Source organism: Pseudorca crassidens, chromosome 3, assembly GCF_039906515.1.
Source record: "Pseudorca crassidens isolate mPseCra1 chromosome 3, mPseCra1.hap1, whole genome shotgun sequence".
Lineage (NCBI taxonomy): Eukaryota > Metazoa > Chordata > Mammalia > Artiodactyla > Delphinidae > Pseudorca > Pseudorca crassidens.
Genome location: NC_090298.1, coordinates 59,052,338 through 59,078,314, shown reverse-complemented (window position 1 = coordinate 59,078,314; position 25,977 = coordinate 59,052,338). Strand labels below are relative to the sequence as shown.

General features: G+C 38.7%; 1 protein-coding gene across 7 annotated transcripts in view; it reads left to right on the top strand.

Moving 5' to 3' along the window:
* Nucleotides 1-1,120: 1,120 nt before the first annotated feature.
* Nucleotides 1,121-25,977, top strand: part of FAM169A (family with sequence similarity 169 member A) — a 65,542-nt gene continuing 40,685 nt past the window's right edge. The window contains exons 1-5 of one of the 7 annotated variants that reach the window (XM_067731001.1): nt 1,121-1,241; nt 21,041-21,175; nt 22,238-22,337; nt 22,651-22,736; nt 24,846-25,017. In XM_067731001.1, coding sequence (XP_067587102.1) covers nt 21,044-21,175; nt 22,238-22,337; nt 22,651-22,736; nt 24,846-25,017 — 490 coding nt within the window. In that variant the 5' untranslated portion in view covers nt 1,121-1,241; nt 21,041-21,043. Of the gene's footprint in view, nt 1,242-1,522; nt 1,744-1,821; nt 2,045-2,074; nt 2,290-21,040; nt 21,176-22,237; nt 22,338-22,650; nt 22,737-24,845; nt 25,018-25,977 lie in introns of those variants that run through there. The other 6 variants (XM_067730999.1, XM_067731002.1, XM_067731003.1 and 3 more) reach the window with 6 other exon arrangements.

Below are 25,977 nucleotides of genomic sequence, written 5' to 3'. Positions count from 1 at the left end.
GTACAGATGAACCAGTTTGCAGGGCAGAAATTGAGACACAGATATAGAGAACAAACGTATGGACACCAAGCAGGGAAAGCCACAGCGGGTGGGGATGGTGGTGTGATGAATTGGGAGATTGGGATTGACATGTATACACTGATGTCTATAAAATGGATGACTAATAAGAACCTGCTGTATAAAAAAATTAAATTAAATTAAAAAATTAAAAAAAACCCCAGCTATTCAAAATTCCTGCTCAATTAAATCTAGTTCATTGTTAAGGTCCACAAAAATGGTAACTACTTTATGTATAACATTTAAGATTTCTGCTAATTAAATATTACAAATAAAAAAACATTACAGATGTGAGGTTGATTCTTACGAGCAACTGAAGGTAGAAAATTCTATCTGATGAAAAAATTCTGAGCCAAATACCTCTGCATCAACAAGTGTTCTTTGAAGTATTTATTGATCTCATTGATCGTTAGTAACTTCATGAAAGGTCGGTACTATGATTGCTAAATATTTCTGAGGAATTAAAGAAGCAATTTCAAAGGTACTGGATGAGCTAAAAACAGTGCCACGCCTCTTGAATGATGAGTTTATTTTCCAGAGTTTATGGATAATAGGAAGTCTTAAAATTACTCAAATACAATACTATTCCTCAGTTCACTTATTAAACATATTTAAACCGTGGCATGCATTACTTTAAAGAAACCTACCATGCTTTAAATACTTGAGAGTTTATCTTTCTCTCCTGGGAGTGTAATTAGCAAAAGGGCCCTGGGCGCTAAAGCAAGGGAAATGAATAGGAAGAGGAAGCGAAGGAGGGTGGAGCGCGGTCCTCCTGGGTTAGGGATAGTTTTGCGTGTGCTAGTTTCTGAAAGAGAAAAGCTCAACGCAGGAATCTGGTGGTTCCTTGTAATCTCAAGATGGAAGTCTGGGCACTTGGGCTTGTCCAAATTGTGAAGGGGCCTCTCGACTTCCTTTCGCCTTCCATCCTCCAGTGTGGCAGTGGGTTTCGGAGGGAGGTGGCCGGAGGGGGCCTGTGGACTTCTTCCGCACCCTCCGCATCCCTGTCCGAGGCCGGCAGGCCTCGCCCACCCTGGATAAATTCCCGGAGGTCCCGCCCCTCGCTAGAGGAGAACTCCTTGGGGCGTGCAAACGGGATCCTGCGAATGTTGACATTAAAGGAATACGCAAATTCAGCGTCGTGGTCCCCGCAGCTTACCCGCACCTATTTTTATACCTAAGCCAAGGTCACTCTTTAATACCCGGCCATTGCCTGAGCTGGGGCGTCGCGCTCTGACTAGCGACGGCGGCGGGAGCGGGGAGAGGGGGCGCGGGTGGCGGGGCGGCGGCCGCGTGGCGCCCTCCGGCCGGCCAAGCCCGCACCTGCCCGGCGCCCGCCTAACCGGCGAGCCCGGCGGGAGGCAGGGCGGCGTCCCGGGCGTTGAGGAGGGGCCGCGCGGCGCGGGCGGGCAGGCGGGGGGATTCGCGGTGGGCGCGGGCGCCGCGCGGCTGCAAAGGCTGGAGACGCTGCGGCGCGAGTGCGTCACGCTGGCGGAGGGCACGGTGGGCTGCGGCCGACCCGCCGACCAGGAGCCGGGCGTCCCGGGCGAGGGGCAGGCGGCTGTACCGGCCCCCGCAGCCGCGAGCGGCGCGGCCCGGGCCCGGCTGGGGGTCGCCAGCGAGCCGCCGCCGGCTTCATTCATTCCCGCGGCTCCGCCTCCTTTCCCGGGCTCCGGCGGCGCGTCGGAGGTGAGTGCGCGGCCCGTCCCGGGCGGGGGCCGCGGGCCCAGGCCGAGGCTGCCCGGTCCGGCCTCGCGCCCCGCCGGCCCCGGCCTCGCGCCCCGCCGGCCCCGGCCCCGCACCCCCGTGCGCGGGCGGTGACTTGGACCAAGAGCTGCGGGCTGCCCCGAGGACTCGGGCGCGACGCAGGCCCACGTCGGCCACCCGGGCCCGGGGCGCGCGTCCAGCTGCGGGTAACTGGCCTGCTCCCCCGAGGGGCGTGTGGCACGCCCCAGGTGCGCCGGCCTCCGCGCCAGCGCCACCATTTTGTGTGAGGGAATGCCTCCTTCTCCTTCCTCCGCCCGCCGCGACCCGTTCCCCAGCTGCTGCTTGCTGTGCCCCCTCTACTCCCCTCCCCTCCCCTCCCACCTCTCCCACCTGGAGCCTGTCCGCCCGGTCGGTCGCCTCGGCGTGGGGGAAGCGGACTTGGTGGCTGGTGGGGCGGAAGCGTTTGGACTCGGGTTCAGCCACGGATGCTCTGACCGCTGCTCTTACCTTTAACCGCTTTTGGAATAGGTATTGTATAGATTCCGTTATAGAATGTAGGTCATTACAATTTTGTTCTAATTCTTAGTTGTCCATTATGCAATTTTTCGAGGCCTGTGCCCTAGGAAATCAGTGGGTGAAGCTTTGGTTTGTTTATGGCTCAGGGATCTGGGTTACATTTACTCCCATTATCGCCCTTTGGGAGAGGGGGTCAAGTATCTCACTGGCTTTTCAGCTTCTGGAAAGTGGTATGAGTGTCTTGCCTGGAGTAGATTCTAAAATAACCACTACCCCTTCGTCTTTTGGGATATCGTTTCAAAACCTCAATGAAAACGCTCTCGTGTGAGGATTTTGAGGGGGGTAGGGACAGGTTGCTAAAAGACTACCCAAAGGAAAAGTTGTGATTTAGAACTGTTACACCTTCCGTCATTTTCACGGTTCCAGAGAATTTGGTAATTCTTGTTTTAACTTGTCTCCTCGCAAATATACGTACGTACCTAGTAGATTATACTCCGGTCATCTGTATTTTATCACTGCATCACAGACAGGGATTAAAGTCTGGAATGGTGGCAGTTGCATAATACACACATTTGGGCCCTGGAGGGAATTCACTAAAATGGATCTGGGTTTGATGTGCCTTGTATCGTCTGCTTGCATTTATGTGTGTATGTACAAAAGATGTGTAGGTTATTTTTGCAAACCGTATTTTGCTTTTCTCCTTCAAGAGGAACGATTTTTAGTGACTAACATGGACAAGATTAAGTTTTTGGTATGTGAATGAGACTAAGTTTTTGGTTTTTAAAAACCTTTACTTGTTTGTTGTTGTTTGTTTTTTCTGGTGGGGGGAGCCCAGGGAATGTGGTGGTGAGAGGAGCCTGCGAAAAGTCCGTTTGTGATAAGACTTCCAGTACAAATAAAGGTAAACTATCAGAGCCTTTCACGGAAAGCTTGTAGCTGTCACAGTGAACTCCTCTCTTTGAATTTATGATGAGGATTGGCTTAGGGAACTTAGCTTATATGAGTAGCACCATTGGTCTGTTGCTTGAGTGATTATAACCTAAGACGCTTTACCTGTGGATTTTAGGTTCTAACAAGTTCCAAATGAGACTGACCTTTGAAATAGTATTCGAATCATTACAACTGGTATCATTTCTCTAATAAAGATACAATATATGTCAAACAAAAGGCTTAACTTTGATTTGGAGAAAACAAAATATTTTATAGTTAGATGCTTTTGAGAGTCATCCTCTTTATTAAATTACTCTGAACTTTTTTTCTGATTAGTTGAAGACTCTTTCACTTAGTATCTCTGCAAACACTTGATTCCATATCATGTACCATCCCTAGCAGAAGTGTCATGCCACTCCTTAATGACATGTTCTGTGGGAAGAATTATGGAGGTGAAAGGGACCTTGGACATCAAGAGATGAGCTGAGAGATGTCTTGTTTCAGAGAACTTAAGGAAGTAAAGATTGCCTGCTAAGGATTGCGTGTGTCCTGACTGGACCTGTGCTAGGTCCCAAGGGATTGAGATTGTTCCTGCCGGCAAGTTCAGCACATAGTCAAACACAATCCCTATATCTTTACACTGATTCTCTTAATACACGTGTCACTACTGCATTGGTACTATTGAATTTAATTAACCTGAGTTTGGAAGTGATCTTGGTGTGCTTTTTTATCTTTAATGTGGCTTGAGATTTTGAGCATTATTATACCAATGGTTGAGAAATTGAAAAGAGAAAGAAAAACCTAACATTTTTCTACCTATCTCCTACCTAACTAACCCTTTTTAAGCCTTCTGTGTGTGTTAGGTTCAGTCATATGCCTAAGATTTACTTTTTAGAGTTAATTAGAATACAAAAGGATTGAGTATTCGGGCAGATTTTCAAAAAATATCATGGATTCTGTAGAAAGGATCGTTGGTTGAGTAGGAAGTTAAAACTTTCATGTTTATTCCCATTTCTAAGATTTTATGATTCTAAATTGAAAAAAAGAATTGCACGATTATTGTGTTTACAGTGATTTTCTTTTCACACACCTTTAGGCTTCTGATCCTTTGTATGTTTAACCCTGAAATTAAAGTACTAAATTTGGCATGCTTCATCGGTAGTAGGGGTATTTCACAATTCTTTACTACAACAACAAAATTACTCAAGGTTGTATTTATTAAGGAAGAGGTGTGATGATTTAAAGATAATCTGGGAACAGCTGATAATTGTTAGACTCATTGAATTTTAGAGCTGGTATATGAAACCTTAAGGTTTATCTGCTCTGTAGGAGGAATCTACTCATCTAGTCCAACCTATTTTTTGGGCCAGAAAGTTTGTGACTTAGCACATACTTTTTTTAAAAAAAAGCATGATTTTAGTTACCAGCTGCTCCAATGAGATGTTAGTTCTAGGTTACACCAAAGGGAGCTTTCATGTATTCAGCAAACACTGAGTGTCTTATGTTATGGACCACAAAACCAAATAGACCCCACCCTCATGGTGTTTATAGTTTAGTGAAGTACTGTGGATTAAAATGTTAAAAATTCCTTAAAATCTAAATGCAGAAAAGATTTTTGCAAATATGTATAGGGAACAAATCAACTTAGTAAATCGTATTCTTTAAGAAAGTGCCAGGGCTTCCCTGGTGGCACAGTGGTTGAGAGTCCGCCTGCCGATGCAGGGAGCACGGGTTCGTGCCCCGGTCCGGGAAGATCCCACGTGCCGCGGAGCAGCTGGGCCCGTGAGCCATGGCCGCTGAGCCTGCACGTCCGGAGCCTGTGCTCCGCAACGGGAGAGGCCACAGCAGTGAGAGGCCCGCGTACCGCAAAAAGAAAGAAAGAAAAAAAAAAAAGTGCCAGACTGCATGTTGGGGGACCCCTGCATTTATGGATTGTGCAGAGGAGAGGGTTCAGTTGCTGAAAGAAACTGAGGGAAAGAAGCTAAAAAATAGAATTGAGAGAGAGTGTTGTCCAGGGAAGGAGGGAAACTTTTAAGTGGCAGAAAATAGTCAGTTGGGTCTGGTCTGTCATAAGGACAAGAGGGGTGAGAATGAAAATAATCCCTTGAATTTGGGAATTGAGAGGTTATTGGAGGCCTTAAGAAAAGTAATATAAGTATAGCGATAAGGGGAGAAGCCAATTTAAGAATGAATAGCCGTGGAGAAAAAGTGAATGAGCTTGACTGTTTGTTGTACAATGATTGATAAAGTAATAAACTGTACTGATAAGGAACTTTTTAGTCTGAAGTATTTTTACTTTTTGGCCACATGGCAAGGCATGTGGAATCTTAGTTCCCCCACCAGGGATCAATCCTGAGCCCCCTGCAGTGGAAGCACGGAGTCTTAACCACTGGACCACCAGGGAAGTCCCTCTAAAGTCTTATACGTATTAACAATGCTTTCAGGTTTAGATCAGCCAGCCCCTGATATATCAGATGAAGTTATTCTGATTCTTAAGTTAACAGTAGTTATTATTCAGAGGCAGTATAATTCCACAATTTAAACCAAATAGACATAAGTTTGAACCCTGGCTTTATAAAAGAGTAGTTGTAACAGAGCTTATCTCAAAATGTTGGCAGAGGTAAATGTTACAATGTTCCTAAAGGTGAGCTACAACTAATGTTATCATCTATGAGATTAGGATCGTTTTTTGTTTTTGTTTTTTTTGGTATCTAGTTCAGTGTTTCTAATCTTTTTCTCCCTTTTATTTTCTTCTCCCCACATCGCGCCACGTACAGCACTTTTTTGAGGTACATTTCAAAGCACTGATTTACTTTTTCTTTTTTAAAATTGTGATTTCTCTACCACTTGTCAGAGCTTTTGCTTTACCTGAGATAAAGTATAACCAAAATGAGTTGAGTTGGTAGAATTCTAGTTAAAACCAAGAAAATCTTTGGTTTTCACTATTTTGTGTATTATGTAGGGGAAATACGTGTTTTTTGAAAAATTGAAAGTAATTCATGTAGTCCTCTTTATAGCTTTTGTGGATCCTAGACTAAGAATCTGTTTTCTATTAATTAATCATGAGTGGAAAATAGAGCTATATTTAGCAAACAACAACCACATGTTAGAAGTCTTGATATTTAGCTTTGTAAGTTAATGCATATCTAAAAGTCCTTGAAATTAATTTCAAGGCTGAGGAGATTTCTTGATAAATTTTTCTAAACCGTGAAAAAGAAATGGAAGTGATTCTGAGTAAATTTTGTTTGGAGAATACTAACTTTGTATCTGAGTAGCTTCTCAGAATGGCGACAACAACAACAAAAAGCATAGTTCTGTTTTATAAAATGATTCATATGATTTTACAGTTTCATACACAAATAACCACTCAACTGAAGTCTAGAAGCTCTTGGCTCTCCTTTCTAGAACTGGCGCACGGATGTTCTTTATTTACAACAGGGCAGAGAGATGTTACTCCAACCAGAGTTGGAATGTATCAGCTGTCACTAACAGGACTCTGATCAGCTAATTGGTTGGTCTGTGTTTTCATGCGGCGTGATACATTTGTGGGTAGAATTTATTGTTGGGAAGGCCCATTTCTTTTACTCTTTAGAGATATGTTGAAAAAGTCTAAAGTTTTCATCTGCATATTGACTCTTCAAATTTTTCAAGTATCTAAAGTCTGAAGAGAGGATACTGCAAGATTTTTAAAAAATCTAACACTTAAAGAGTGACTGAACAATATGCTTGATATATTCTATGATAATTGTATGATTAGATACATTATGGGTTATACTGACCTTTTGTCTTGACCTGGGAACCTGGTTAAATCCAGGTTCTGGAGAGAGATTGCCTAGGTTTAGAGACTGACTCTGCCGCTTACTAGCTGTGTGAACTTGGGCAACTTACTTAACCTTTTCACACCTGAGGCTTGTTGGAAGAATGTATGAATACCTGCCTTATAGGGTCATTTTGAGGAGTAAGTGATATAATATGTGTAGAGTATTGAACATAATGCCTTGTGCAAGGTAAGCAAGCGAAGAATCATCTTCCATCATCAGAAAACATTTTGAATTATAAAAAGTGGTTATAAATGAATTTGATGATACCACCCCTTTGTAAATTATTTCCTATCTTCGTTCTCTAAGTAATCGAACATAGACACCTAAGTTACTAGTTAGAAAGGACATCAGAGATCATTTGATTCATCCCTACTTTTTATATGTTTGGAAAAATGGATTATACTTCTCTGGAGTTCTGAGCCTGGTAGAATAGACGAAGAAAAGTAAATCACACTCTCATGTGATAAGTATGTTAAAAGAAGTATGCACAAGGAACTTACGAGAAACTCATGAGTTTCTCAACTTGTCTGCCTTCATTTCTACCTATTAATCCATCCTACACACAGCTGCTAGATAAACTGTCTTCAAGCATAGCCTTGGATGTCTCTTTTCTGCTCAGGATCTTTAAATTGCCTCCTTCTGTGTGCCAGATAAAGTCCAAACTCTTTAGTCTGGTATTCTTGGCCTGTTACGTTCTATCAATTTATTTTCCTAGTGTACCTACCACTACTACTTTTTATATACCTTAACTCTGTTGGTGAATCCAACTACTTGCCATTCTCAGCATGCTTTCTGGCTTCCATTTAGCATTCCCATCTTCTTAGAGGGTCTTCCTTTCTTCTTTTCTTTTTTTTTTAAATTAATTTTTATTGGAGTATAGTTGCTTTACTAGAGGGTCTTCACGTCTATCTTTGCCTGTTGAGAGACTATCTATTGCTCTTCCTTTAGCAGCAGAACTTCACGTGTTTCATCTGTGGCAGCTCTTGCTCCTAGCACCAGTGTGTGGTTTATTTATACAAACCTTTGTTCAGTCATTCATTTATGTAGTAAATATGTATTGAAGCCAGAGAGGAAGGCTACTACTATCTCTTTTTTCCCGGGACTGCTGCCAGTGAAAGGTAAGAAAACAATATCACTTGACCTGGGTAAGCATACACACCTGAGTTTGCACGAGGATTGCAAGAGCAGGTGTATGGGGCCATGAGTCTTACGTGCAGAGTTGGAGAAGCCTGGAAGGTAGAGCGGAGTGGTTAGCCTGTGGGCTGGAGGCCGCTGGTTTTCCAAGTTGGGGTGATACTCTGCAGATAGCAGCAGCCCTTGGTTACATTTATTTGTTGTGCAGTGAAAATACTAGGGGTGGGGCGGGGTGGTTTTGGTGGTGCTGATTGTGACTCAGCAGAATATTTCATAAATCATATGCCAAAATTAAGCACCAAGTTTTGTTTTGTTTTTGCTTTTTGTTCTGAGTATTTCCTTTAAAATGAAAATATCCAGGGCTTCCCTGGTGGCACAGTGGTTGAGAGTCCGCCTGCCGATGCAGCGGACACGGATTCGTGCCCCGGTCCGGGAGGATCCCACATGCCGCAGAGCGGCTGGGCCCGTGAGCCATGGCCACTGAGCCTGCGCGTCCGGAGCCTGTGCTCCGCAACGGGAGAGGCCGCAACAGTGAGAGGCCCGCGTACCGCAAAAAAAAAAAAAAAAAAAAAAAGAAAATATCCATCTTCGTGGTTCTAAATGAGACAAACCTGTGATATTTTATGTTAAAGATATCTACAACAATATGCATGTTGTTTGGACACCTGTTTTTAAAAATTGCCTGTGTCCTTGAGGTTTTCTACCAAACCCCTGTTAACTTTAAGCACTATTAAATCAGACCTGTTCCATGGTAAAGAAACCAGGTTTAAAAAAAAATAGATTGTCTAATGTTGAAATGAAGGACTAAACTTTACGGTGTATTCATTTCAGTAGTTCTTATTTTGCCCTTCCTGATGTTTGTAGACCACCGCTCCTGTGAGATAAACAGTGTTCGGTAAGCTGGGTCATGAAGGGCTAGAGTAGCTGACATGTTCTAGAGGCACGTGTATTCTGTAGTACTATATGTAGTTAGTCAAGTGGAAGCTTCAGTTATAAGCACATTTTTAAAAAATTTTGTATAACTTAAAAAAATTTTTTTAACATCTTTATTGGAGTATAATTGCTTTACAATGGTGTGTTAGTTTCCGCGTTATAACGAAGTGAATCAGCTATACATATATCCCCATATCTCCTCCCTCTTGCATCTCCCTCCCACCCTCCCTATCCCACCCCTCTGGGTGGTCACAAAGCACCGAGCTGATCTCCCTATACTATGCGGCTGCTTCCCACTAGCTATCGATATTTTACATTTGGTAGTGTATATATGTCCACGCCACTCTCTCACTTTGTCCCAACTTACCCTTCCCCCTCCCCGTGTCCTCAAGTCCATTCTCTACATCTGCGTCTTTATTCCTGTCCTGCCCCTAGGTTCTTCAGAACCTTTTTTTTTTTTTTAGATTCCATATTATGTGTTAGCATACGGCATTTATTTTTCTCTTTCTGACTTCATACTGTATGACAGTCTCTAGGTCCATCCACCTCACTACAAATGACTCAATTTTGTTTCTTTTTATGGCTGAGTAATATTCCATTGTATATATGTGCCCCATCTTTTTATCCATTCATAAGTCGATGGACACTTAGGTTGCTTCCATGTCCTGGTTATTGTAGAGCCGCAGTGAACATTGTGGTACATGACCATTTTGGAATTATGATTTTCTCAGGGGATATGCCCAGTAGTGGAAATATCACCTATTAATTTATTGTTAGGCTTTTGCATATGTATCTGAGGAGTGTAAGTAGCTCTCTATATCTTGCTGCAAGTGTATATGTAGTTAGAAAAGGATTTAGCATCCATTCCTGGGTGTGGTCATTTAGTATTTGTGTTCTGACTCATTTTGCTTAGCAGTCTCATTTCAGCCCTATGAGCCCTGTTTTGCCTCCCCAAGGTAGAACCCCCATATCAAATTCTGTCTCCCTTGGAGGTAGGATGCAGGCATGTAACCTAAATTTTGTCAATCGGTTGCATCCAGGAGAGACTGCACTACAAAAACGATTGAGGAAGAGGCTCTATATGGAATCTCCTTTCTTCCCCGCATGTCTCTTCCCTTGGGTCCCTCCTTCCTCCTTCATCAAGAATAACTACTGTTAACAATAACAATATAATGTATGCCCTTCCACATCATCTTCTGTATAAACATGCAAGTATATACCAATATTTTTCATAAATTAGTTTTAAAAGTACATGCAATAGGCTTTTTAAAAAGAAATTAAGAGTTGAGCATTTTTGGTGTTTGTCCTGTTTTATGAATTGGCCATGCCACTTGCTTGTTTATTTGCATCTTAGTTTAAAAACCATTGTATTAAGCAACCTAACTCTTGTGGGTCATATTGGTTATATAACGTTTGCCTCTGAATTTTTTGTTTTTAGATGTAAAAATTTTACTATGTATTCAAAGTTATTAGTTTTTTTTTTTTTTTTTAAACATCTTTATTGGAGCATAATTGCTTTACAATGGTATGTTAGTTTCAGCTTCACAACAAAATGAATCAGTTATATATATACATATGTTCCCATATCTCTTCCCGCTTGCGTCACCCTCCCTCCCACCCTCCCTATCCCACCCCTCCAGGCGGTCACACAGCACCGAGCTGATCTCCCTGTGCTATGCGGCTGCTTCCCACTAGCTATCTACCTTACGTTTGGTAGTGTATACATGTCCATGCCTCTTTATTGCTTTGTCACCGTTTACCCTTCCCCCTCCCCATAGCCTCAAGTCCATTCTCTAGTAAGTCTGTGTCTTTATTCCTGTTTCACCCCTAGGTTTTTCATGACATTTTTTTTTTTCTTAAATTCCATATATATGTGTTAGCATACGGTATTTGTCTCTCTCTTTCTGACTTACTTCACTCTATGACAGACTCTAGGTCTATCCACCTCATTACAAATAGCTCAATTTCGTCTCTAAAGTTATTAGTTTTACCCTTACAATTTATTCCTTCCTCAGAGTTTCTTTTTCTCTATCTGTTCAAGTAATATGCCTGTGGTCACACAGCTAGTAATCCTGGCAGTTTGGCTCAAGAACACACTCCCTTAACTAGTATTCTACATATTCCACCTTTCACGTGTACAAAATTCTATGACATATGACTGGATTTTGCTTTTGTAAGCCCTAAAACATACCAGGTACCCAGTACCTTCATCTTTAAATGTTTTCTTAGATCTAGGACCATTTTTCTGGATATGGAGAGGAATTAAACCTTTAGAAAGAAAACTGTTAAGATTTCTCTTGATATGTATAAGCAATCTTATACCATCTTAGGGTCCTAAGGCGCTGTGCTTTCAGACATAGCGTGGTAACTAAAAGGATAGACCTCACAGCTAGACTGCCTGGGTTCAGATTCTAGCTTTGCCACTTACTATAGTGTGCCTTGAATAAGTTACTCTGCTGCTATGTGTTTTAATTTCCTCATCTGACAAATGAGATAAATTATCCACTTCATGGGTTTGGGATAAAAACTATCAGGGATACATGTGAAATGTTTCAAATAGAACCAGGTGTGTAGTCCACTGTTGGTTCAGTGATGATTATTTCAAAAGATGATTTTGTTTTCTACTTGAAATAAAAAGAGGTTACAGGTATGAACCGCATTTAACTTCCTGCCCCATTACCCATAAACTTATAGGTAGTCTTTACCTATATGTAATCAAATCTTTTTCCTCTCTCAGAAGATAGAAAAGGATTTCTCAGTAGTGTTGAGCCCACTTGAGAGTTGATAGTTGTAGCAGTCTGTTCAGTGGTTTCATTTTTGTCATACTTAAAAACTCAGCTCTAAAAGCAAAGAAGGATTAACCTAGGAACTAGGGCCTTGTGTGGGTAGGAGGGATAGAAGGATAAAAGGTGAGTAGGAGAGAGTTCAGTTGAGCTGATGTAGTACATGGGTTAGGTTCGTTAGGGAAGGTTATGATGTTAGAAAGAGACAAGGGAAGAATCAAGAGGAGAATCATAATAAGGTCCAGAAACAGGCCTTTTGTGTAAAAGGTTGAGAGCCTTGCGGATTATGTTGCTGGGACACCTAAGCTATTTTCGGTGTTGGGGGAACAATGAGGAGAGAGAGGTAGGATCATGCCTTGGATTGGTTGAGATAATTGTTTTTTCTCTAAGAACTCTTTCAGCTCTAAAATTTGCGTAATTTTTTGGATCTTCTTCTCCTCCTAAAGCCCCCAGATAATAGCAATAATCTATAAGAATCTTGAAATTATTTAGGGACTAAAGTTAAAAAATATATTTCCCTGTTTTAAGAGTATAGTTGATATCCAGTAATTAACCTTAAATAGGGGAAAAAAATCACAATAATAGGAGTACGGTTTTTAACTCTTATATTTTCTTTCTTGTTAAGAGCATTCATTCTTGCAAATAGATAATTTTTCAGGAGAAAAGGATGAAATTATTAAAAGATGGGTGTAAAATAGCTGGTGGGCATCTTAGAGTTCTTACATAAGAGGTGTGAGCATTAATTTTTTTTTTACAGGTTATCTAGGATTAATGAGCATGCCATTTGCTTAATTTATAAATTAATTTGGACACTTTTTACACTTCATTGTCCATTCTGCGTAAACTTTTTGATGAGTTAGTTCGCTTAAGGCGACATTAAGCTTTCTCATTCATGTAGAATCTAGTTAGGCCTTTTGGTTCATCTCATGGGCAGAGCATAAAGTACTTGACAGAATTTGATCTGACAGCTTTACAGTTATGTAACATAGAACAGAAGCTTAAAAACAACAAAAAAGAGAGAGAAGTGACTGATTTTTTTCACAGCAACTTATATTTCTCTCCAGAACCTTATTACCCTTCTCTTGCCTCCCTGAACTAGCGGAACCAGCTTAAGGCTAGTAGTTTACACAGTCTTAAGTAACCGCTATTTTTTTAAATAAACTGTTAAAAACATTTAGAGGTGAAAGGTCCTTAGGATTATCCTGTCCAGTTGCATCACATTATCAATGAGAATACAGAAGCCTAAAGACGGTAAGTAACTCGCCTAGGATCACAGAGCTGGTTAGCACAGCTGACCCGGGAATCAAGGTCACAGGATTCCAATGCGAGTACTTTTTCTGGTGTAATATGTGAATAGAATATTTAATAACAAGGTAATTATTGTGATATTTTGCAAAAGGAAATTTCTTATAACCATGACAAAAACTATGATATTTGATTTTGCATATTGAGTACAAATAATTATATTGGAATGTATATTTGATTGTCTGGATTCGTATTCTTCTAGCTCCATTAGTGGTATGACGTTGATCAAATCTTAATCTCTAAAGCTCCATTTCTTTATAGAATGGGGCTGATAGAAGTGCCTCATTACGTATTACATGCCACAGTCCCTTTAAAGTCTGGTGTGTGGTCATTTCTCAGTAAATGTTACCTGCTATTACCGATTTATAATAATTGCTAGTTCTTTCATCTTCTTTAAATATTAATTGGTGATTGTTTAGCCAATACAATTTAGCACTGAGAATGACCAGTAATAAACGTAACAGATTTAAGGACAGATTTGAAAACACAAAAATATTTTAGAAGAGGTGTGTGTCTGGGCTTTTGGAATTGGGGAAACATTTTCTAATTTTTTTCATATTAAAAACTGATGCTGTAGTTGTTTTTTGTTGTTTTTTTTTTTTGCGGTACACGGGCGTCTCACTGTTGTGGCCTCTCCCGTTGCGGAGCACAGGCTCCGGACGCGCAGACTCAGCAGCCATGGCTCATGGGCCCAGCCGCTCCGCGGCATGTGGGATCTTCCCGGATCGGGGCACGAACTCGTGTCCCCTGCATCAGCAGGTGGACTCTCAACCACTGCGCCACCAGGGAAGCCTTGCAGTTGTTTTAAAACTATATTCAGAAATCACAACTTTAAAAAATAATAAATTTATTTATTTTATTTACTTATTTTTGGCTGCATTGGGTCTTTGCTGCTGCACACGGGCTCTCTCTAGTTGTGGTGAGCAGGGGCTACTCTTCATTGTGGTGTGCGGGCTTCTCATTGTGCTGGCTTCTCTTGTTGCGGAGCACGGGCTCTAGGTGCGCGGGCTCAGTAGTTGTGGCTCGCAGGCTCTAGAGCGCAGGCTCAGTAGTAGTGGCGCACAGGCTTTGTTGCTCCACGGCATGTGGGATCTTCCCGGACCGGGGCTTGAACCTGTGTCCCCTGCATTGGCAGGTGAATTCTTAACCACTGCGCCACCAGGGAAACCCCAGAAATCACAACTTTTAAGTTTGTTGGGAGATGCCCTGGAGGTGAGATGAGAGAGAAAAGAGTGAAATAATTCCTTCTATAGTGAAGAAGAAATACATTCATTTTAAACTAGCTTTGCTGCCACAAAAATGATGGATTTAAGGATTTGTTTAGTTATGCTTCCAAATCTCAAAACAAAGATTAAAAAAAAGTCCTTTAGATCAACAATATTAAAATCAAGTCAGATGTATCTGGAAATTGCCAGATTTCTAGTGCTCCAAGTCTAAAGTTTTCCACTATAAAACGTGCTCTTAAAGGGCCTTGAATGTGATGCAGTACCCAGTATTTAACTCTGTCTGTAGGATGGGCTGGATCTCAGGTTTGCCACCCGCTCTCCATGTGACTTTGGGGAAATGATTAACCTCTCCAAGGTGGTTTACTTTTCTATAAAATAAGAATATTAGTCGGGTCCACCACATATCTTTGCTACAAGGCTTGAATGAGAGTGAATGGCATTCTTTTAGCACAGTTCTGACACATTCTGGCACTTAATAAAAGTTAGTTGTTAAAAATCACAACCTCTAATTAAGTGAAGTTTTTTCCCTCCAGTAACGCTCTTTATGTAAATTTCAGAGTATTTAAATGATTGGATTTCAGGAAAATAGGATTGTTTCATTTTGTGTTTGTATATATAATTTTTTTTAATTAATTAATTTATTTATTTTTGTATGTGTTGGGTCTTCATTTCTTTGCGAGGGTTTTCTTCAGTTGCGGTGAGCGGGGGCCACTCCTCATCGCGGTGCGCGGGCCTCTCACTGTGGTGGCCTCTCCCATTGCGGAGCACAGGCTCCAGACGCACAGGCTCAGCAGTTGTGGCTCACGGGCTTAGTTGCTCCGCGGCATGTGGGATCCTCCCAGACCAGGGCTCGAACCCGCGTCCCCTGTATTGGCAGGCAGACTCCCAACCACTGCACCACCAGGGAAGCCCTATATAATCTTTAATAATAAAAAATAGCCCAGAAGAGATTATTTTTCTTTTCTTTTTAAAAACCTCAATCTAAAAAGGTTTAAGAATGAAGGATAATGACTTTCTCTTTTTACACTTGAGTTTCGTCATGATATACTTGCCTTTGATCTGTAGTAGTGTCTTCTTTTTAAATTTTTATTATTTATTTATTTTTATTTTTGGCTGCGATGGGTCTTTGTTGTTGTGTGCGGGCTTTCTCTTGTGGCGAGTGGGGGCTACTCTTCCTTGTGATGTGTGGGCTTCTCACTGCTGTGGATTCTCTTGTTGCGGAGCATGGGCTCTAGGTGCGCGGGCTTCAGTAGTTGTGGCACGTGGACTCAAGCAGTTGTGGCTCGCAGGCTCTAGAGCACAGGCTCAGTAGTTGTGGCGCATGGGCTTAGTTGCTCTGCGGCATGTGGGATCTTCCTGGACCAGGACTCAAACTCATGTCCCCTGCATTGGCAGGCAGATTCTTAACCACTCTGCCACCAGGGAAGTCCCTAAGAAAGTTAATTTAGTAATAGATTAAAAAAACCAGTCCCCGATAAACTTGCTATTCTGCCAGTCTCATCCTTGCGGGTCCATTTTGTCTAGAATACTGTATTATTTTTATGGGATTGTAATTAACTATGCTTTTGTAGACCAAGTTTTTGGCAGCAGTCTTCAAATATTAATTTACATTTTATCCTTTAAATCATGATTACTCTTAGCAAATGAAAATTTTAAATGTTTCATTCATACGTTGTTTTGGTAGCTAATATTCTAGAGTCTTTTGAGTGGGTTTAAGAGGAATACTTTTTTGGGGGGGGCCACGGCATGCGGGATCTTAGTCCCCTGCCCCCCCCACCAGGGATTGAACCTGCGCCTCCTGCAGTGGTAGCCCACTGGACCGCCAGGGAAGTCCCAGGAATGCTTTTATATTAATACTTTTTGAGCTTCTATAGTATATTCTATAGTATATTAAATGTTTTTGAATGTTTTACTTGGATACAAAGCTGGGAGCTTGTCTACAAAAGAGCAAAAACAGTTACTAACATTCTTTTAACTAGCATCCTCATTATGCTTCTTTCACCCACTATTGACCATTTGTTTCATGTTTTTAGTTTTGTCTAAATCTTAATCTTCACTACAATTGTTAGATCTGACTATAGAACATAATGTTGTATTTCCTTAGTTTGCTTTTGCATATTGACTTTGATAGAGTTATAAAGATTTGCCACACTAACAAATAAGCGTCCTTCAATGCAGAGCTACTGTTTTATTTTATGATCCTTTTCTAAGTATAACATCTTTTTAAGATAAGCTCCTGATGGTTCTCTCTTGAAATTCAGTCTTTTTTTCCTCCTTTTTGTAAGTTGGCTGGAAGTTCTGTGGTATTGCTTTCATAAATCGTTCACAAATTTTTCTTGCTTTCTCCTTTTATTTAGACATTTACATTTACTAACAGATGGGCTGAATTTATGTGTTCTATTTCTAGGTTTTGATTTTTAAAAATTAAAAAATCAATGTAATTAAAAAATACATATTTGTATGTATATAAATTTATATATACAAATCAGGGCCCCAATCATATGTATATCAAGTTTTAAAGTTCTTAGCACCAAGATTTCAGATTACGGTAAAAAAGTAACTTCCTCTCATTATCATATCTTCGAAATTCATGAAAATATGTTTAACTATGTATAACTGTTACAATATATGTTTGTCCTGTCTTTTTTGTGTTTATCTCATATTTCCATTAGATTTTCAGTTTCTTGTCTACTAATACTTTTGTTGTGTTAAAATAGATTTGATGAAGGTCACCTTCGACAAAAGTAACTTTTATTTTTTCAATTTATTTTCTCCTGCCTTTCCATTTATACATTTTTTTAAAAATTAAAATTGAGGTTTTTGACAGATATAGCTATTCGGCTCTGCAATTTTTATTGTGGGTAAATACAAAGCAGGTAACTTTTAAGACAAGATAATCTTTACCAGCTTTATTTGTACCTCCTTTAAGAACTAGTAGATCAGTAGTTGACATAGCTCCTAAGTTGTTTTTTTTTTTTAACTTTTTCTCATGGAAATTTTCAAGAATACACAAATCAGGATGCTCTCCACAATGCATTTGATCAGTATGTCTCTTAAGTTTCTTTTAATTTACATTAGTTTCCACTTTTTTCTTTAAACTCTATTCTGTATATATATTGAAGAAACTGAGTTATTCTACATTTGGCCGGCCGCATACTTTAAACATCGTTTCACATGTTTGTCTAATAGGTAGATTTGGATCCAATTTTCTTGTTGCATTACATCAAACTACATACAATATCTGCTTGTTTTACTTTTAGTAAGATTGATAAGTCTGGGTATGCAGGCCTATCACAGAGGAGTGCATTTTAAAAAAACATAAATCAACAAAGCATTATTAAATATTTTATACCTTGGGAAAAAAACAGAAGTGAGTGCATATATTTACCGAAATATTCCTGCAGCAATGCTCATGGCAGCCCAAATGCCCATCAGCAGTAGATTGGTAAATAAACTGTATATGTGTATTGTGGAATACTACATAGCAATAAAAGGGAACAAATTAAATGATAGATGTAGCACTGCTTATGTTTCTCACAGAAATAATGTTGAGTGAAAAGAGTTGATGCAATAGAGAGCATACTATATGATTTCAGATATAAGAAGTTAAAAATGGGCAAAATTAATTTCTCATTTAAACATATTGTAAGGCCAGTGAAACAATGCTACCTATTAAAAAGTGCTTCTTTCTCCCATTGATTGAAATAGCTCTGTAATCATATACGCAATTTCTATAGGCATTAGGGTATATTTATCTTGCTCCATTGGTCTGTCTGTTTATATGCCTGTATCGCATAGAAGTTTTATATATGCTTGTATCATAGAAGTTTTATAACGTGCTTTAATATCTTAGAGGGTTTGAACTTTTCTCCAATCATTGCTCTGCCTTTTTAGGATTTTTCTAGATATTCTTATTTATTCTTTCAAATTCACTTTATAATCAACTTGTCTTGCTTCAGGAAACAATAATCCTGGAGATGTTTTCATTAGGATTGCATTAAATTAACAGATTATCTTAGAGGAAACTGCTACCTTAATGATGCAGAATCTTCCTTTCCAAGAACGTGGTTTGTCTTCCCTGTTGTTCACTTTGCTTCCTTCAGGCATGCTGTTTTATAGTTTTTCTTATATAAGTTTTATATTGTTTATTGTTGAATTTAAGTCTATTTTTATCTTTGCCATTGTTAATGGGGTTGTCTTTTCTATTTTTACTTCATTTTTTTCTATTTATTATTTCTCCTTACTGATTATTATTATATATATGAGGGCTTGATTTCTGTATGTAATTTTATGTCCTACCATTTTACTACATTTTCTTATTGTTTGGAATAATTTTTCCATTGATTCTCTTGGGTTTTTCAATTAAATTTATTATTTGCGAATTGAGGTTGAGATAGTCTCCCCTCACCCCAAGCCATGCACATCCCCAATTGTTACACCTCTAATTGCTTTCTCTTGTCTAATTGCATTAGCAAGTACCTATCTAATGTTATTTATTAGTTAAGTCCTTATTTTTCTTGACTTTAGTGAAAAAGTCTTTAGAGTTTTCCCCATTAAGGTGCTGGCTTTTTTTTTTTTTTAACAGCTGTATACATGAGAGATACAGTTTACATACTGTAACATTTACCGATTACAGCTGTACAATTCCGTGTTTTTTTTTTAGTAAATTTATAGGGTTGTGCAGCCATCACTACAATGTAGTTGTAAACATTTCTATCATTCTGAAAAGTTCCCTTGTGTCCTTTCACAATGACTTTTGTGTTGGGAGGTATATGAGGATATATTTGTATGTATGTGTGTTTATATCCTATACCTTATAAATATTTATTTTTATAATTTAAGGAATTATTCATTTTTAAAAATTGAAGTATAGTGGATTTACAATATTAGTTTCAGGTGTACAACATAGTGATTCAATGTTTTTATAGATTATACGCCATTTAAAGTTATAAAATAATGGTTATATTTCCCTGTGCTGAACAATATATCCTTGTAAGCTTATTTTACACATAGTAGTTTGTACTTCTTAATCCCCTACCCTTGTCTTGCCCCTCTCTGTTTCTCTCTCCCCACTGGTAATGAACAGTTTGTTCTCTATATCTGTGAGTTTGTTTTGTTATGTTCATTTATTTGTTTTATTTTTTAGATTCCACATAAAAGTAATAACATACAGTGTTTGTCTGACTTCTTTCACTAAGCATAATACTTTCTAGGTCTATCCATGTTGTTCTTTTTCTTTTATTCTTTAAAAGAAAAAATTTCATTCTTTTTTAATGGCTGAGTAGTATTTCATTGTGTATATATTAACACATCTTCTTTATCCATTCATCTGTTGATGGACACTTAGTTTAATTCTGTATCTTAGCTATTGTAAATAGTGCTGCTATGAACAGTGGGGTGCATGAATCTTTTTGAATTACTGTTTTTGTTTTCTTTGGATATATGCCCAGGAGTGGGATTGCTGGATCATATGTTACTCCTATTTTTATTTTTAAATTATTTTTAATTATTATTATTATTTTTGGCCGTGCTGCGAGGCGTGTGGGATCCTAGTTCCCCGATCAGGGATTGAACTCAGGCCCACGGCAGTGAAAGTGCCAAGTCCTAACCAGTGGACCACTAGGGAATTCCCTATTTTTTGTTTTTTTGAGAAACTTCCATATTGTTTTCCACATTGGCTGTACCAATTTACATTCCCACCAACAGTGTTCAAGGGTTCCCTTTTTTCCACACCCTCTCCAACATTTGTTATTTGTGGGGTTTTTTTGATGATAACCATTCTGACATGTGAGGTAATATCTCATTGTGGTTTTGACTTGCATTTCTCTGATGATTAATGATGTGGAGCATCTTTTCATGTGCCTGTTGGCCATCTGTATGTCTTCTTTGGAAAAATGACTATTCAGGTCTTCCGCCCGTGTTTTAATTGGTTGTTTTTTTTGATATTGAGTTGTATGAGCTGTTTATATATTTTGGATATTAACCCCTTATCAGTCATATCATTTGCAAATGTTTTCTCCCATTCAGTAGGTTGTCTTTGAATTTTGTTGATGGTTTCCTTTGCAGTGAAAAAACGTTTCAGTTTAATAAGGTCCCATTTGTTTATTTTTGCTTTTGTTTCCTTTGCCCTAGTAGACAGATGCAAGAAAATATTTCTACGGTTTATGTCAAAGAGTATTCTGTCTATGTTTTCTTCTAGGACTTTTATGGTTTGTCGTCTTAAATTTAGGTCTTTAATCTATTTGGAGTTTATTTTTGTAAATGGTGTGAGAAAAATGTTCTAATTTCATTCTTTTACATGTAGTTGTTCGGTTTTCCCAGCACTACTTATTGAAGAGGCTGTCTTTTGTCCATTGTATATTCTTATCTCCTTTGTCATAGACTAATTGACCGTAGGTGCATGTGCATTAATTCTTATTTCATTGCTTGTTTTTAATACAAGTGAGTGTTTAAGTTTTCTTTCTGACATACATTTAGATTAGCAGGCTTAAGTTGTAGTCTGTCTTGGCATAGTGAAAAAGAAGTCTCCTTACAATAAAATGCTGCGCTATTACAATAAAAAGTTTTTTCTCAGTACAGGAAGATAGCCTTTCATGTTCTGAAACATTTTGTCCCATGTTTTTTGTTAAAGAGGATGGCATTCCCTGTGGATATGCTGGATAATTGCAGTCATGAGGAAATGGAAAATTCTGCCGAAGATTACATGTCAGATCTCAGGTGTGGGGACCCTGAAAATCCTGAATGTTTTTCTCTTCTCAATATTACGGTAAGGCATCCTGCAGTGATTTATCGATCTTTTCAGTTGAGTTTATCCATGAAATCAGTATCCTTTTATTATCTTTTAAAGTGTTAACTAATCACTTTTGAAAATTTTACCAGAAGACTTTTCAGTAAAATGGATAAATATTGATTAGTTAGTACAGCAGCGTGATCAAGTTTTAAAAAGACTAACTTTACAGGTAGTTGCTTATTATTTGTGTTGTGCCTTTAAAATTATATGTAAGTAGTTTACTAGTTTTGCTAAGACTGATTACCATATTTGAGCTAACCCAATTAAGTCTACTTTAGATTTGGAAATTGTTATTTTAGAAAATTTTTTAATAAAAAATGTCAGCAAAACACTACATTACACATTTTTGTGTCACAAATCTTCCTTTTCCCAAAATATTAAAATAAAATTTCTAATTAGTAAACTGAGATATATTTTGATAGATCATTAGACATGAAATTATTAGAATTCTAGTGTGAATTTGATGATAGGCAAATTCTCTAACCTCTTTAGGCCTCAGGTTTTTCTTCTGGAAGATAATGTTTATTCAAAGAATTCTTTAAAGTTTCTTCCAACATCAATATTTTGTAATTCTCTGAATGGCAATATTGTGTGTAAGTAGGGAATTAGCGTTGGATTAATGAAAGCAGAAAAAATTTAAAGTATTGCATATATCTTACTGGAAAAATGAATTTACCCTAGTGGTTTTTACTAGAAAATGGAATTTTTTTCTCCCTCAAGTGGTCTAAATAACAGATGATAAAGTTTAACAACTTTATGGATCATATCATGCTTTTGTTTTTATTCATATGCATAGCTAGAGCGCAATAATATTTATTGAAATAGACTTTCATTTTTTCGCCTAAGTTAATAAAATTCCTGCAAAAGCGAAGTCTATCTGATTTGCTCTTTTTTTTTTTAAGACTAGAAATATCTCCTATGAAATGAAATTATATAATTAGCGTTAACGTACGTTTGACATTTTGATAGAAGCATGGTGTTTTTGTGTGATGTTTTCTTACCAACTCTTCACTAATCTTTAATAAATTGTCGTTTCAGATTCCTATTAGCCTGTCAAATGTAGGCTATGTACCTCTCTATGGTGGAGATCAGACCCAGAAAGTTCTTGCTCTTTTTGCACCTGAGGACTCACTCACAGGTCTCTGTTTTGTTTAATATTTGTAAATTGAGGAATTTTTTTTCAAACAATTAAAAATTTATTGAAAGATAGCTACATGAAGGAATTTTTAAAAAGAAAACTTATTTCAAACTGTAAATTCAGGAAAATAAAATTCTCAGTTGCTTATAATTAAATGTTTAGTGAGTGAAATACAATAAAAATGGTATAAATGGGGCTGCCACATTGTATTGTAAACTATGGGTATATGTAAGGGTATCCTTGAAAACCTTACCGAATAGTAATATCGTGTACTTTAAGACTTAAATGTTAACAATCATTTATTTTCTTTTAGCTGTGGCACTTTACCTTGCTGATCAGTGGTGGGCTATTGATGATATTGTGAAAACATCTGTCCCTTCTAGAGAGGGACTTAAGCAGGTAACAAGATCCTGTAGTTTTAAAAGTGTTTAGGAGGCCATTTCACAATATGTTTCCCATAAACAGTGATAGTTTTTGAAGTTATTGAGCTTTTCTCCATTTTAGTGTACCGGGTTATATTAAACCCTTAGAGTTCCACTGTTAACGGTGAAACTGGCACTTAGATTGGGCTTCCTTGATTTTATGTGAAAGTGTCCGAGAATTGGGGGAGGAAAAATGAGTACCTGTGGCTTAGTTAAGCTGTAGTTACCCATATCAACTTTAGCTTCTGATTTTTCTTTTTGGGTGGGAAAAAGCTTATTATCTCTGTGTGGTTGCTTAAGTTCTTTGTCTCTAGGAGAGACTGACCAGTAAACTTGCTTATCAGTAGGGCCATTTTGGGTGGTCTATTCAGTGTTCTGAACAGTGTAGTGGAAGGGAGGTCCTCAGCAGCATGCTGTAAAACTGGGTCCTTTATTCTGTCTTAGTCACCATTTTATCGGTTACTTAGAAGAAGACATAGTTGGCATACTTATCAATTCTGCATGCCACAGTGCTGAATGGGAGAAGTAATCCATAAAGGCAGAATTAAGAAACAAAGAGAAAGATCTAACATGATGAAAATAAATTAGTGAGAAAGGTAAAGTAGTATCTGTGGGTTCAAAAATTTAACTCTACTGTATACCATGAAGACCATACTAAAACAGCAGCACATATGAAAAAGATTGGGCTTTAGTTAATTAGAAGTAAAATCAAAGAAAGCAAAAAAGCTAATAAAAACCTTAAGTTTATACAGAAAAGCCCCATTATCTTATCAATATCTTCGATGTTTATACCTGTAATATCTGCATGCCCAACATGAAGAGAAAGAAAAAAGGTTAGGGATCTGAAGCAATTTGAAGGGAGAAGACTGAAATGGCAAGAGTACCCCAAATCATATTAGATTAGTCTTTTCCTCTGTTTAGCTTTGATAGGAAATTTAAGAGAATATCATGGCTGTCTTCAAATATTTGTAGACTATGTGATCCAGAATATCAAGGTATAGTCTTTGGGAAAGAGATTTCAGCTCAGTATCAGAAAGAATTTCATTCTGGTCAGAGCTGTTCAAGGAAGGTGTGGGATACCCTGTAAGCTGGAGAGCTTTGTCATTTCATGTGGTGTTCGGTATTGGAAATTCCTTACCGGGGAGGTTTTTGAGAGTAGTGTGTGTATGCCTAATGCTTTTTCTCTCCTCTCGCCTAATTAGAGGACATTCTTGTTTTTCTTTAAGGAGACTTGGGGTGGGGTAGGGGGGATAGATTTCATGTATAGACTCTTGTTTTTAGCAGTGACAGATGTCTATGGGGAAAACCCCACTGTTCAATGTCAGGCAATTGGTGAGGGTGTCCCTGTGACCGTGCAGACCTGCCTGTAGGAAGTGAGGTTGTTTCCATTCTGTGATTGCCCCAAGTTTTGTTTTCATCAGACTGCCCTGGTGCCCCTGTCATTGCCTATCTGGTCTGGCAGAGGGTTATGTGTGTATGTGTGTAGGGGGAGACAGGTATTCCTTATCGTTCGACAACAAAGACATGACTGTTAAATGACCATTTTACCTAGAAAAGATGAGAGAGATTCCTTTCCCAAGAGCATAATTATGGCTTTGCTCATCAAATGAGATAATCATTGTTTTTAAAGTCTTCAGGGCATAACACGAAGCTTTTTTCACTTTCTTTTCCTTCTTTCTTTTTTTTTTTTAATGTGTAGGCTGGAATGGGGGGAAAAGAAGCACTAGAAATGGTGGGGGGCAGCAGGTAGAGTTGGGGAGAACTGGGATCTGGGCAGCTGGAAGCAGAAAGAGCACTGACTGCTAACGTGGAGATGCTGGGGATTGGTATATTGGAAACCTGTTTTGCCTGTTTTAGAATTTTGCTGAGAGGCATTATTTCATGCATAATTTGTGTCCATAGAAATGGATTGTTATTGGTATGAATGACTGGTCTCATCCTTGTGATAATAAAATGGTTTACAAATCATTCTGAATGTATTCAAAGTGCCTTGAATGTCAGTACAAGGTATGGAAGCAGGGAGCAAGGTAAACTGCATCTCTGAGTTGATGCTAACTGTTGTGCCTGGTGTCTCGTCTCTTTGTAGGTGAGAACTCTTGGGGAGAGAGTGGTTCTGTATGTTCTGAATCGAATTATTTATAGAAAGCAGGAAATGGAGAGAAATGAGATCCCATTCCTGTGTCATAGCAGTACTGATTATGCTAAGATTCTGTGGAAGAAAGGAGAGGCCATTGGGTTTTATTCAGTTAAGCCTACAGGTGAGTCTTTAAAAGTTATTTAAAATATGTATTATGTAAACCCACTTTTTGGACCCCAACTGTATCAATGTCCCTTTTAAATTAGTATCTAGAGTACGAATTGAGATGATTTTACTCAGTATTTCTTGGGAGTACTTTGATTCTATGTAAGTGAGGATTGGTTAGGAAAGTCTTTTGAAAAAAAAGTAAACATTTAACAGAGTGGAAAATTTCTCCACGTATGTGGACAGAGAGTTGTATGTTGAGCCTTGTCTTCTTTCCCTCTCGTTGCCTTCCCTTTATTTAAAGGTCTTTGTTTTACTTTGATTCCTGCTGCTATCACTATTACTGGCTCGTCTTAAATCCCCTGTCTACCTGTGGACCAAATACGTAGGCTTTTTCTTCTAGTGTAGCTGATTCAGCCTGATACAGTAAAGCAGCTAAAGCAAAGTACTCCAATATATTTAGAGAATCCAAACAGCATTGAAATAGTCAATCTTGTAAAGTTTTTATTTCTGATCCTAAGACCCAACTATACCCTTTTCCTGAAAGACTAGTGCAGCTTCATCTTGCTTTACCTGTTTTCCTGTTCATTCAGTTCCCTAGAGCTACTGGAGCCAGAAAAATCAAACCTGCTTACTCCATGTACACGTATACCCCACACCTTACAACCACTACACAACAAAGGCAGCCTTGTTCTGTACCTTGGCCAAAACACCTTTCACAGAGAGTACTCACATTATTTTTGTCTTTTTAATATTTCACACTTGCCAAATTTAGCTCTTGTGGTCAGATGCAGTCTAAAGATAATACCAAATTTCCTGCTAATTTGAAGGACAGTTGTGACTAATACCTTTAATAGTATAATTAGTACACATTTATGATGAGAACATCAGTCATGATGAGTATGATGAGTACATATAGTCAGTAAAAGGAAGGTCACTTTTTCTCAATAAAAAAACTATGATCTATAGTTTTAAA